Source organism: Vulpes vulpes, chromosome 6 (assembly GCF_048418805.1).
Source record: "Vulpes vulpes isolate BD-2025 chromosome 6, VulVul3, whole genome shotgun sequence".
NCBI classification, from domain to species: Eukaryota; Metazoa; Chordata; class Mammalia; order Carnivora; family Canidae; genus Vulpes; species Vulpes vulpes.
Window position 1 is genome coordinate 32,507,412 of NC_132785.1, and position 14,353 is coordinate 32,521,764.

A 14,353-nucleotide genomic window follows, 5' to 3' on the forward strand; every position below is an offset into this window, starting at 1 on the left:
ACCATCCAGTATGTTAGCTATGGAGATTTTATGCAGAGTAACTCTATCAAATTAAGGAATTTTCTATTCCTATTTTGTACATTACTTACAGTGACTAAGTGATATTTTATCATATGTTTTTTATACTGAAATAATCATAAGAGGTTCTTCCCACCCTTCTCCCCCTTATTCTGTTAATGCGGTGAATTAAGCTGATTTTCAAATGTTAACTCAATCTTGAATTTCTAGAATAAATTGTACCTGGCCAACATGTATTATCTTTTTTTCATATCACTGAAATTTGCTAATACTTAGCTTAGGATTTTTATGTGTACATTCATGAGCTATTGGCTTGTAATTTTCCTTTTCTGTAATATACATGTCAGGTGTGGTGTCAAAGGTCTGCTAAATTCAAAAGGTGAGCTATAAGGTATCAAATATGCTATTATTAAAATGTGCATCACTACCACCTCTCATTTTCCAAGACAAAAGCCAGTTTCCTAACAAGACAGAAGTTATAATCCATTAACATCTCTTTATCTTATTTCCTATGTAAAATATTACCAGCCATAACTACTATTAGTTCTTGTAAAGAAAGAGAAAAACAGATTTTTCTCATGGATAAGAATGGAAGGCAAAAAATAAGTATTTTGTAAAAATTATTTTAAAAAAAACTTAGTTCCCATAAAATTTAGCATAGCAAGTAATTTTTAGAAATCATATTTCTCCATAAGAAAAACAATCATGGTAATAATTCTGACTAAATAATCCAGGTAATAATCCTGAGGGAGACCAATGCATTAAAAAAAAAAAATCAAGAGTAATCAATAACAGTTATGAAAGGAAACTCATAAATTTCCTTAACTGTCATATTTAAAGTAGAAAAGGTATACAACAAATGAAATTTCAAAGTCAAAGGGTTACTTAATTGATTGCATTTTATTGTTAAGGAAAGAGAGTAAGATTTGTTTAGGATTATACATGTCAGCTGCTAAAACAACAGCTGATGTCTCCAAATGACATGCAACATTACCTCAGTACACTACACAATTTCTCTTCTGAAAGTTCCACAGTACATATGCTAACATATCATATTGCAAAGTGACCAAGATATATATTTTTAGATTTAAAAAAAAGAGAGAGAGAAAGAAACTATTAAGGCACAATAACATCCTGTATAACAAAAGTCTAATACACCTGAAACTGATATGACAATCAAACATTAAATATTCAAGTGGTCAATCACTTCGCCTTCTTATCCTTTAAGAAGGATCTTACGAAAGTAAGTCTTTCTGCCGATTAACCCGGATGGTACCAACAGTTGCCACAATTATTCTTGATAAATCACTCTATCTTGAGAGGTACTCAGGTATCATTTTGCTGATCACTCTTTCCAATGAATTATCAGCAATACCTTAAGTATCAATTTAGCAGTACCAATTAGGTTTTAGGTTTCCTCTCAACCCTCTCACAAAAATGGACTTTTAGGATAAAGAAGAATCACTAAAGGATTTACTCAGTGTTGTTCATAGGAAGGGGAAAATTTTTACATTTGTAAACTTACTTGCTTTAATGACAATAGAAAATACTGTATATACACTACTTTTGAGTATTTCCCAGCCTTCAATTTGATGATGGGAAATATTCTGCTATCCTTCCTAAGACTTCTCTGAATCACTAACCTCTAAGGATTCTTCAGCAAAAACCCCTATAGACTTGGGGAACGGGAACAATCAAGAATAAGCAAAAATAAAATGCTATTCTATAAACAGGTTCACTGAAGATGACTGAAAGTTACACACTTAAAAATAACTACTTTCCTTAAAAGATTCTTTTCATTATTTACAGAATTTTTTTTTCATAAACAGCCCACTACCAGTGATTTTTCAGTTAGTGGTAACTGTATTAGTCAATGTATACTATCAATTCCAAATCTGTATCCCTTTTATCCTAAAACTATATAAAACATACTAAAATCAATAAAAACAGAAGCAAACAGACCAGAAAGATTCTGTAAAAGCTGTAATTAATACATGTCAATTTCAGATTCTAAATCTTGACATTAACAGAGGTTAAGCATAAAGTTTTTAGACCTCTGCAGAATTGGTCAGTACTACTACACAAAGTGTAACAGACTTTTTATTTACTTTATTCCTTTGTTACTCATTATCAAGAACAAACTAATAAATATTTAGACACTGCTAAAATCAGTAGCATATACTAAGGCATAGACAAATTCAGAGAAAAAAAGGGAGGCATCATATGGAAAACATCTGAAGATTTTATAGAATAGGGTAAAGAGATTTTTTAACCTTTAAAAGAATGACTAGAATTCACTTGGAAGAAAATGTACTCCAGGGAAATCACCACCAAAATAAGGCGGGGGGGGGGGGGGGGGGCGGGGCAGGAAAGAGGAAGGAACAATGAGCAAAAAAGGGCTTGCAAAGGAAGAAAGGACTAAAGTGGAGGTATATGCCCCATATAACTGAAGTATGATGAGCTATTGAGCTATGAATCAAATGGTTATTCAACTGGTGAAATGAAAGTTTCTGCAAGAAGTTAACATTAATATAACTCTGAGGGTAGGATGGTGGTAGTATAAACTACAAGAGGGGCATACAGCTAGGACACTGTATCCAGAGGCCAGGAAACTGAAGGTTGTGGAGACAAAGAAGTAAATGACAAACACAAGTAAATGACTCTCAGGCATTCAGACTGAACAACTTGGAATATGTGGTAGTATAACTTCCAGAAGTGGTGAAGAGGAGAATTTATACAGGAAATCATTTTTTAAGCACATTTGCCCTGAAGTAATGCTGAGGTGCCTAAGATAAAAATTCGAAATGCAGAATGAGATTCAGACTCAAATTTCTAGAATTGCCTTAGTTTAACATGGTAAATAAGGAAAAGAAAATACTGAAGAACCAGTGGAAAGAAGTTAGCCATCTCATGGGATGCTCTATGTAATATTTGGAGCCGACTTCTTACATAATCTTAATTATGGAAAGAGCCATGGATGTGAAACAGGAGACACATTCAGTCCTGACTCAGTAATTCCTAGTTCATCTACTTGGGCCTTACCTTCCTTTTAAGGTGAGGACATAGAAATGAGAAAAATTACCCAATTCTATTTTGTGATTCTACATACCTCAAGTAAGACTAAAGCCCAAAGCATTCACTCATACCTAAATAGAAAAAAATAAATAACACATCTATACAGAACTATAAGATCCATGAATGGTCTTAATTTTCCCAGTGGTTTAAAAGAAGAAATGACAAATGACAATTGTCAGATTATGTACAATAGCTGTTAGTAATAAAAAACTTACATTATCCTTTCTAATTAAAAAATACTTTTAAATGAATCGTTTTATTTAATCCTCACAAAATCCTGGGAGCAACACAAATTTACAATCATTTTACCAAGGAGGAAAAAGAATCAGAAAGGTTAAGTTAAGAGCACTGGCCAGTATCATGCAGTTAGTAAGTAAGAAGCCAGAATTCAAACTCAGGGAATATTCCTAATTTGTGGCCTTTTCCATTAGGCTGTCGCAGAATTTTCAAATTAAAATGCACAGTATCTCCAAAGAAAATATAGTAAATGAAAGAGAAAACAAAAGAAGGAAGCACATGGACATATAGTGAGAGGCAATATTAAAATGCTGATGCAAAAAGTAAAAAAAGGTAGGCAAATATTTTTTTCAGCAAATGGAAAGCAAAAAGGTAGGAATAAGAGATACAGATACTATTAAGAAGCAAGAGTTTGGAACTATGAAAAAAATTAAAAAATTAAGATGCCACCTGAAAACATTTATGAAGCCAAGACAAACACATCATGCTATTCTTCTTACCTTTTCAGTTGCTGAAACAGATGGCTTTGATACAAAACCCAACCTGTCCTTCACAGATAACTTAGTTACATTCTAAAAAAATTAAAATGGACATATTCAGTGTTTCCCCAAACATACAGGTCTGTTGGGATTTTGAACATTCTGATTCTACTAATACATACTGACTCATTAAGTACACTGATGTTAATCACACAAACTTAAGGCCTTTTTCAAAGAGACAGAAAGAAAATGTGTGTGGAAAACAAACAATATGCAGTATTAATCATAAAAAATTATGATGTAAAGTAAGGTCTGAACTAGGTATTACTAAAATCCCCTCCACTGATATAGAATCATTAATTCTCAGAATCCTATGTTGACAAGTACTAAACATTATAAATATTAGGTTTGAGTAATTAAAATATGCCTGATTCTTGAGCTTAAAAATAAAAGCCATTCTTTCCTAAAGTATGTTTGTTTTTATAGCCAAATACAACTATCTGGTCATAATCTAAGATCATAGGACTAGGAATTATTATTATGGGGTTTTTTTTTTTTTAGTAACTAAGAATTTATCAATTTCCATTCTGCATGTTTTCATAGACTCTGATTATCTTACTCTTCAGGAATTATCTAAGAAGACTATTTTAATAAAGTAGCCTTCTAACTACATCCTAACGCTACTTTAGGCAGCAAAGGCTGAAACATCTAGACACAAAAGAAAGCTGTTTCAGAGACTGAGGGTGGAGAAACAAGAAACTGCCACTCAAGCGTGGAAGGCAGTGGGAACGATATGTGGAAAAGAGAATCTGAAAGTCAGGAATAAGTGATGCAAAGTTCTAAGAGCTGCATAAGTAACTTGAAACAGTATATCAAGCACACTAAAACCTGATGGCTTAAGCCTTTCCTTCCCAAAAGCTTTCAGTGCAGTCTACTCTATCATTTTTTCTGGAATAGAATTTCTAGTTAAGTAAAAGATGATGGGGAAAAAATAAGACTTAGTGTACTGAACTTCATTTTTCATGCAGTTTTACTTGAAAATACCTCCTCCACAAAAAGAAAGGGAACTCAAGTATTAACTAAAAAGAAGAATTTAAAATTCGAATCCTATAGGAAAAGCAGAATGTGAAAATGTTATGGTAACGGTAAAAAGAAAATTTACAGGTGGAGTTCATCTATGTGTAGACTATGATACTTCTGTATGAAATATATACAATTAACTATAATTCAAATCACATGGGAAACTAATTTACTGAGAACCTGTTACACAATGATAAGACTTTTCATTTACCTGAGGAAGGTCTGAACTGGCACTCTGGGCTTCCGCCGGTTCAATAGTATTTGAAGGTACTGGACCCAACCGCTCTTTGACTGACTGCTTCACCACAGGCAAAATGGGCTGCTGGACTAAGGGCTGCATTACCTCAGAACAAGAAAAAAATGTTAAACGAGAGGATTAGTTCATGGACATGTAAAGTAACCTTTGTTATATGTTATTAAATTGCCCATGCAGAGGTTTAAAAGCTCAGCTTATAATAAAAATCTGTCTTCCAAATTCCTTCACACACATATGTATAGATGTTTTTCTTTGCATAAATTAACTTATTTATAAAGTAAATAATGAACAGGAGAAAATTCAATCAAGAAACAAACTGCCATGAAACTCTCCTATAGGCAACTGATCTAACATTACATAGTGATGGACTCAGTGATCGAAGGGGAGAGAGAAGGAGGGAGGGAGAGAGGAAGGGAAGGATTTCCAAGATGAACACGCGGTCTGAGTTTCTAGAATGTGTTGAGCTACCACATACTGAGTGTCTTCTATCTACCAGGGACTTTTCTATGTGCTTTACATCTTATCAGCCTATAACTGCCTAGGGATTAACTTCACAATAAAATGAGAGAACAGGTTAGAGACATTAAATAACTTCCCTTCAGTCTTTACAGTTAACAGAAGTAGAACCAGAATCTCAACTCAAGTCTACCTGACTGTAGTACTTTTTCTCTTAAACACTATGCTAACAGCTTCTGAGAAAAGCATTGAATTTCACCCAAACCTCCCTCTTACCTTTGGAGAAGTAGTTTGTAACTGCTGGGTACTTCCTTCTCTATGCCAATAAACCTTAATAAAGCGATTGTTTAGTACTGCTTCTGTACTTGATATTGCTTTCTTTGCTTCTTCGTATGTTGCAAATTGGATAAGGGCACCTTCAGGATCACCATTATAAGCAACCTAACATTTAAAATATGATGAACAATAAATTCCAAAAGAATCAATTGTTTCATCCAGTAAAATTCCTCAAGAGATAAAATTCTGTTCCTTCCAGTAATATTCTCTTTACCTTTTTGTATATCTAGATTATTTACCGTAGTTTCCTTTCACTCCAGAAGAAATGTTAACTAAGGACTGTTCAGAGTAGAACAAAGGGCCTCCTCTATATAATACTTTGTAAAGAATGCTCGTTGCACAAATGTTATATGCAAGCATCCAAAATGTTTCACCTTTTACCCCAATATTAATACTGAGAAATAATCCCTGTATTAGTGAGAGATGTGGCCAATACCCAGCTTCAAGAGAAAGCAGTGAACTACTTTAAAAGGGGACTTTCAAACTAAAAATTACAGAACAATCCATTTGTAAAAATTCCCAAATTTGTAATTCTCAAAAAAAATATTTCCAAGAGTATGAGAAAGTTAAACTTTCTCTTAAAAGGGGAAGAAAGGATCTACATAAAGCAATCACATTTTACACATAAGAAAAATGAGATTCAGAGCATTTGAGTTTGCAGACCCATTCAAAATAATACATAGCAGATCCACTTCAAATTTACTCTCTCAATAATAGCAGTGTTTTCTAAAGTGTGGTATGAGCCATTGGTAGTGAAGCAATACAAAATAGGATTAAGAGCAGAGACTCTAAATCAAACTGCATGGCTCAAACCTTAACTGCTACTCTCATGGGAGACCAGGAGCAAGTTACTTAACCTTTCTGTGATTTTTGCCTCTTCAAAAATGGGACAATACCCACTCTGTAGTGTTGGCGAAATAATAATTCATACAGAGTATAAAGTATTCAATATTCACTTAAAAGGATGATGATTTTAGGTAGCATTTCAATAATCATATATTTACGGGAATTCAAACATCAATTTCACCCATATATTTAATTAGGATAAAGTTAAAGAATTATTTTAAAAGATTTTATTTATTTATTCATGAGTGACAGAGAGGCAGAGACATAGGCAGAGGGAGAAACAGGCTTCCTGTAAGGAAGCCTGATATGGAACTCAATCCCAGGACCCCAAGTTCACACCCTGAGCCAAAGGCAGACACTCAACCACTGAATCACCCAGGCACCCCAAGGTAACGATTTTTTTAACTGATTTTTTAAAACACATATTTTATAAATAATAATACAGGTAGCATGCAAATATAGCAAATGGCCCAGTAAAATGAGGAGAAGGTATTAACCTCGCTAGTAATTGAGAAATGCAAACTGAAACAATAGTAAAATACCATGTTTTGCTCCTCAGTTTTGAAATTTTTTCTAAATTTAATTTTACCAGGGCAATTAAACTGTATGAAGAAAAGAATATTCTGAAAGCTTTTCTCTGTCTACATCTAAATGGTAGATAAAATTGAATTGCTATAAAAAGATACTCAGAGATATTCGAGATTTTGTAACTATGGGGTAATATGTATACCATAGACCCATATATATATATTTTTTTAAACATATTTATTTATTTATTTATTATTTTTTTTTTTTTATTTATGATAGGCACACAGTGAGAGAGAGAGAGAGAGAGGCAGAGACACAGGCAGAGGGAGAAGCAGGCTCCATGCACCGGGAGCCTGATGTGGGATTCGATCCCGGGTCTCCAGGATCGCGCCCTGGGCCAAAGGCAGGCGCTAAACCGCTGCGCCACCCAGGGATCCCCTATATTTTTTAATATATATATACACACACACACACACTTTGTGTGTACTAATGGATTGATAAGTAGACACAGAAATACAAGAAATCTGTAATAATACATGATATATTGTTAACAATAATAAAACCATGGGGATATATGGAGAGAGGAACAAAGAGGACACAAGAAGTTGGAAGAGGAAATATTTCCTTTAAATTCTGTTTAAATTTCTATTGCTCCACATCAAGCAAGCATGCATTTTCTCATGTTCCTTTTATAATATTATTTTTTAAATGTCAAGGAAGCAAAAATATCCAAATAACAATTATTCTTATTTAATCATCAGGTTATCAGAAATAATTATTTTAGATGAAAAGAACATACGAACTGGTTAAAAAAATTTCAAAATTATTTCAACATTTTCGAAATATCATATAATATAAACTCAATACTACATAACCTCAGAAGTTACATATGTCCAAGACAAAATGTAATTTTAGGTGAAGTTATATACAATTATACTGATATTTAATCTTTAAGGATGTTCAAAAGTGATACAGGAAAAAGTACATGTTTAAATTAATTAAGGATTACATAGTTTTTGGGCCCCAAAAGTATCTGTTAAGTGCTTCCCAATATATGGGCAGCAAAAACAACCTGACTGAAGCATTGTACAGTAATGCTTCAGAGAAACTGAGGAAATGAACACTACTATAAGATTAGATTTTTTTTTTAGTCTGATTATGTAAAGTTTGCTATAATTTTATAACTTCTACTACGTAGAAAGTATGTAATAATCTGATCAATCAAAACTCCTGCCTTTTGAAAGCAAAAAAACTTACTAAGAAATCACACATCGTTTCAAAAAGTTTCATTTCCAATTTTCCTAATTTAGAATGTCACCAAATTTTCCATATTCTTCTATAAAAGTTTTTTTTCTCACTACATTAAATTCCCTCCCTAAATAATTAAGCAAAGATGAGATAATTATTTCATAGCTCTTACCTGTAAGTTAACCAAGGTTCCAAATCGACTAAAGTGTTCATTAAGTTTGCTGATATTATTTAATTCTGGAGGAACTTTTCTAAGTTCAAGTTTGGTATTTTCATTTCCAAACTGAACCTTTTTCTGGAAGCCTGGGCTGTTTGTTCTATTAAAATTTGGCCTGTAACAAAGATCAAGCTGATTAATACACTCATTTATAAATCCTGACCCCTATAAAGTACAAATTAATAAAGCTTTACAATTTAAGTTCATTTTTTTTTCAGAACTAAAACTACTGGTTGATAAAGAAAATTTAAATTTTCTTCCAAAATCTGAAATTTCCAAATTAGTACTATACATATCTTTCATAGAAAGTAACTGAGAAGGGTTCTACGTCATTTATTACACTGCACTTCAAATCCAGGCCTACTTTAGCAGGAAAGGTTCAGTGCCCTCTTTCAGGAAATTTGCGTATATAATTTTTAACGTACCTCTATACAATTTTTGTTGCACTTCTACAAAAGCTAGCTTACTGAAATGTATCCTCTTCTAAAACACGGATTAAAAACAAAGTAGAACCGTCTCAAACACTATCCAACTTAAAAAAAAAAAAGTCAGAACTATAAACCATACTTTTGGCACTTGAAAAAAGGACAAAACAGACAGGTTACACTGCTTGCCTTAGATCACAGAATTACAGGTAGAGCCAGAACTAGAATCAATTATTAAATGTTAAAGCTCTGACCCTCTCCTTTAACTTGCAAATTTATAAGAGAATCATCACATATACCCCAACATTCCGATTCCTTACCCCTTTCTCTGAAGCCCTTCCCTGACAACTTTAGTGTGTCTATCCAGCCTCCCCTGCTCCCCAAAAGATCACTTTCTAGTTCCTAATAGGACTTGCCACATGCTAAAGCCTCCTCCTAAGCCTGACCCAACTTCCTTCCCTAATAAAGGGCTCATGACCATCCTTTATACAGGTAATTTTCAGTGACATCTCTAAGTGTTTTCTTAGAGGAGGTGTAAGGTAGAAAGAGGAAAAATTGTGTCCTTCACTACCACACCATTTCTATATGAAAATGCCTTCCAAGTACCAACTAAATTAAAAATATTTTAGAAATCAATGTACACAATGAGACTGCCTACAGAACAGAATTATATAAGGCTCATTTTGAAAGAGAATATTCTGCCATAACAATATCCCAATATCCTAAAAATCACTGCACAATAAAATTCCTCAATTTTCCCTGCCAGCTTACTTATCAAACCAGGTCTTCTTTGTAGGAGCTCCAGGCTCCCCGGAACCAATGGTTCTTTTCCTTGATTCTGAATCCACTACTATCCTCATACTGCTTTTATTAGGTGGCTTTTCTATTTGAAAAGAAAAGAGAGCACAAATTAATATTTTCTGTTTATCACAGCTACTTCCTTAAATGCATACTGAAAACAAAGTTCTAGCTTTTTTGTCCAAATGTGCATCTTTAGAAAAAATAGAAATAGATGTAGATTCAAATATAATAATCTAAGGGATTTTAACTATTCTGAATTCATTTCATATCTAAAATGTCTAAAGACTTAATAATTCTTACATGTCAAATTAAAATATGATTCTGCAGATTGCTTCTTTTGGGGGCGGGGTGAGGGGTGGTGGCGGCAGCGATAAAATCCATATCACTGTTTCCATTTGCCATCACCCTCACCATAAATAAATAAACGTACAAACAACAAACAAACCATCTTGAGGCTCTGAATTCATAGTTTTGAAATCAAATGAGCAATCTAAATTTAACATTTATTCAAGTTTTAATTTATTCAAAATTTAACATTAATCCAGTGACCTTTAAGAATTGAAAACTTAAAAAAAAAGAACTGATAGAGTTGTGATTGAAATTGCCTATTTAAACACCAACACAATTACACAAAGCATACCTGATTTAAAAAGGTATTTAAGACTGAAAAGCAGTGCAAAAGAGCTATATATATTTGCTACTTTCAACATTTTACATTTGCTTAATTGGAATGTGACAAACATAGGTATATTTCACCTGTTTTTCCAAAACGACACTAAAGCTTAAAACACGAAAACCTTAATTCACAACTTTAAAATCCTTTTTTTAAAGATAGATAAATAGATTACATATCAAAATAACTTAGGGTGTTTCAGCACAAGCTCTCTCATGGATGGCTACGACTCTGATCTCCACGCAGGAAATCACATCAATCTCTACCGCAAATGAACTCTGTTCTATGAATCAGTCCTCAATTTCTAACTTTTTGGTTTTCTCTGGCCTTCTGGGTCTGGAAATCCTACAAGTTTCTGAAAACTAAGTACAGTACATACAAGGTACAAATTATCTTCATATCAAAAGTACTTTTTAAAATCTTTCTTAAGCATTTCTGTTAACAAAACTACTGTGTGATTTCTGACATTGCCCACATCCTTTCAATTCAGCTTGCATTTATTTCCTCTTATTCTCGCTGAGACAACCTTGGTACAAACTTGCATTACTGTTCACCTAGTCTACTGTACTAACTGGATTTCTGCTTCTGGTCTCCTTCCAGCAACTTTCCCTATATAAAGAACTAGCAAAATCCGTGCCCCAGAGCTCTGCTGCTTTCCTTCATCTTCAACCTCTTCCTCTAAACTAGCACTTCCTATCTACATTGAAGCAAGCTCAAATTACCCCACTTCTAATAGAAACCTCATAAAACTACTTCCCCTCCAGCTACAGCTCTCTCTCCGCCTCACAGCTATTTCCTAAGAGATGTCTACACTTGCTAACTTGCTTCCCCAACACTCATTCAACTTCTCTTCCAAAAATTGGCAGCTGCTGTCATTACTGCACTTAACTTGCTCTTCCTAAATTTGCTGATGCCCTAACTTGCTGCTTAACCTTATAAATACATCTCAGTCCTTCTCTTACTTGACCTCTTGAGGATTAAATGCTTTCTCTCCTATCTCCTCTTGATTTTCAGGACTCCCCACTCCCTGCTTTTGTTTCTGCCTTTTTTATTTCGTTTTCTCAGTGCCCTATGTAAGCTCCCCCTTCTCTGCCCACTGCTTCAAATACTGTCATTCTCCAAGTTACTTACTTGGACTTTCCAGTCTTGCTCTACACAATTACCCTAAGACATCTATCACTGTGGCTTCATTCAACATTTTTGGTGATTCTCAAAGGGAAGGAGAGTGGATCAGAAACACATTAAAAGGGCTTTCAAAACCTGTCAGGCTTGCAGATTTGGACATGCCTCTTTCCATCCCCCTGTACCTCCCACAAATACAAATGACACAGAAGATTAAGAACCACTGTTCTACATGCTTATGATTAGAAATCTGTATTTTCTAAACCAACTGTCTCTTAAAGACCTGGCTTCCAGATCCTATTTCTGAATGGACATTTCACTTCAAATGCCCCAGGACACAACAAATTAAACACTTCTCAAACTAAATTCATTTTCTTACCAAACCTGTTCTTCCTCTCAAATAATGATATTATCAGCTGCCCAGTCATCCAGAACAGAAACCTGGTATCTTTAATTTCATTCTCTCCATTTCACCCATTCTAAGTCCCACAATCCAATAATGTCGTCAATTCTTTCTATTCATTTTAAATCTTTCAATTCCCATTGTTAGTACACATGATCATCTCTTTTTCTAGAATTCTTCAAATGCCTTTAAATGGTCTCTCACTTCCCTCCACTTATCTTCTCCCTCTGTTTCAGTCATAAAAGTTCTTTCAGTTACTCAAAAGTATTATGGAATGTAAGTGCTTCATCTACCTCCTTTTTCTGGCTAACTCTGACTTATCCTATATCTCCATAGCAAATCAAGTAGAAACATCCAGTCTCTTTAACACTGGTGATGTTCAGAGTGCAACTTGGCAGTTTCTTTGCCCAATTGGTATCCTCACAGGATCAATTCTGCAATAGAATTTGTGGCCTTACTCCTGCCTCCCATGGCTGGTTCACTGGTTTTCTTGAAGCTTTTGAGCTATCAAATATCCTTTTTAATTTTACAAGTTCTTTATCTGAAGGTTCACTAAAAAAGGCAGTGATATGTTTTTCCTCCAGTCATTGTAATGTGTTTTTTCCAACTCATCTATATTCTCTCACTCAGATTCTTTCATTGTTATTTATTTAAAGAGTGTTAAAAACAGAAGCAAATTCCCCTTGGTATACAATTAGCGAATGTGTCTATTAACAATATATACTGAGTCCTCCCTCCCCTCAGTGTCCTTTTAATGAATTGTTTTTAATGCTTAAAATTTTCAGCACTGGTTTTGTTGACAATAAATGGAAAACCACTTAGTCCTTATTCCTACCTATATCCAGTCAAGGAACATCTATCAAATTCCCTACCTCTTTAGAAATCTGGAAAGAACAACTCTCATTTGGTTGCTCTTATTAATTCTAAGGTATCAATGGGCCTAAATTTTTTCATGTGTTTAATAATGATAATTCCCCATCAAGTTTAAATTACAAAACATAACAATATAATTATCACATAAGTCTATGACAAATTTAAATTAAGGCCATCATCTACAGACTATAAGAAATGTATACTAATTATAAAATAAATAATATTAAAAGCTTTTAATTATGTATCTATCACCATTCAGGACAGTAAGTTTCAAAACAAATGGGCAAAAGATGGAAACATTTTGGGGGGAGGAAGAATGAAAAAAGAGAAGAAAATAGAAGTATAGGTATTACTCAATTTAAATAGGTTGCTAAATCAGTTCTGTGGTAATAAAAACAATGTTAGTAGTGGAGAATATATTCCTGGGCAGGCCACAAAAATACTATATAATGTATATGAAGTACTAAAATAATCATTATATACAACGATTCTATTGGAAAAGGCATTCAAACTTCTAACCATACATACTAGACATTTCTCTCTCAATAGGCCCACTTCCTCTAACTTGTAACTACACATATATGGAGGTGAAATTACCATAACCACAACTTCTACATGGTAAGATTTATATGCAAGGAGTATAATCCCTCTTCCTTTTCATGATCATCAACAAAAAAGTTTGGCAGGCATTGGAATGAGCTAATAAATACTAATCTGGAGCAGCATTTATTTTTCCACTCCTAAGCAGCAAGGTAAGAAAGAGATGACTTCATATGGGAGGTTCCAGTAAAAGCAAATAGTATTGGTATGATGAAAAGAAAGGTGCTAAGTAGTGACCCAAAGAAGGGGTTTTCTCTGAACTAGTCAGGAGAACTAGTCAGGAAAGCCACAATCTTAAGGGGCTTACAATTTTCATTTATAAGCAATCTTATATCCCGTACATAAAACCGTTAAAAAAATATTTTTTCTTCTGCTGTCATTAATGATAGCTATTAGAATTCCTCAATGAGAATTTAAGATGAGGGAAAGGTGGCATCCACATAAAATGCTTTCCTTTGATCTCAGACTATATAAATTAAGTTGGATATAAATTACAATGTTCCTCACATCCCTATTACAAAAAGTTCTCTGAACACTCAAGTTAGATGCAGAATTTAATAATTTCAATGAACAAATTAAAAAAAATGAAAAGTGTAAGTAATCACAAATTCACTAAACCATATTAGGTACTGACTTATTTAACAAGTTAGGACGCTTATTCATGACTGATGAGGCATAAC

General features: G+C 33.7%; 1 protein-coding gene across 28 annotated transcripts in view; it reads right to left on the minus strand.

Moving 5' to 3' along the window:
- The window catches only part of RBM26 (RNA binding motif protein 26), an 85,357-nt gene that overhangs the window by 30,957 nt on the left and 40,047 nt on the right, over positions 1–14,353 (minus strand). For 14 of the 28 annotated variants that reach the window (XM_072760852.1, XM_072760849.1, XM_072760842.1 and 11 more), the window contains exons 10-14: positions 9,973–10,084; positions 8,732–8,891; positions 5,878–6,042; positions 5,101–5,232; positions 3,831–3,902 (exon numbers count right to left, since the gene is read on the minus strand). In XM_072760852.1, the coding sequence (XP_072616953.1) occupies positions 3,831–3,902; positions 5,101–5,232; positions 5,878–6,042; positions 8,732–8,891; positions 9,973–10,084 (641 nt within the window). The remainder of the gene's footprint in view (positions 1–3,830; positions 3,903–5,100; positions 5,233–5,877; positions 6,043–8,731; positions 8,892–9,972; positions 10,085–14,353) is intronic. The other 14 variants (XM_072760838.1, XM_072760850.1, XM_072760840.1 and 11 more) reach the window with 3 other exon arrangements.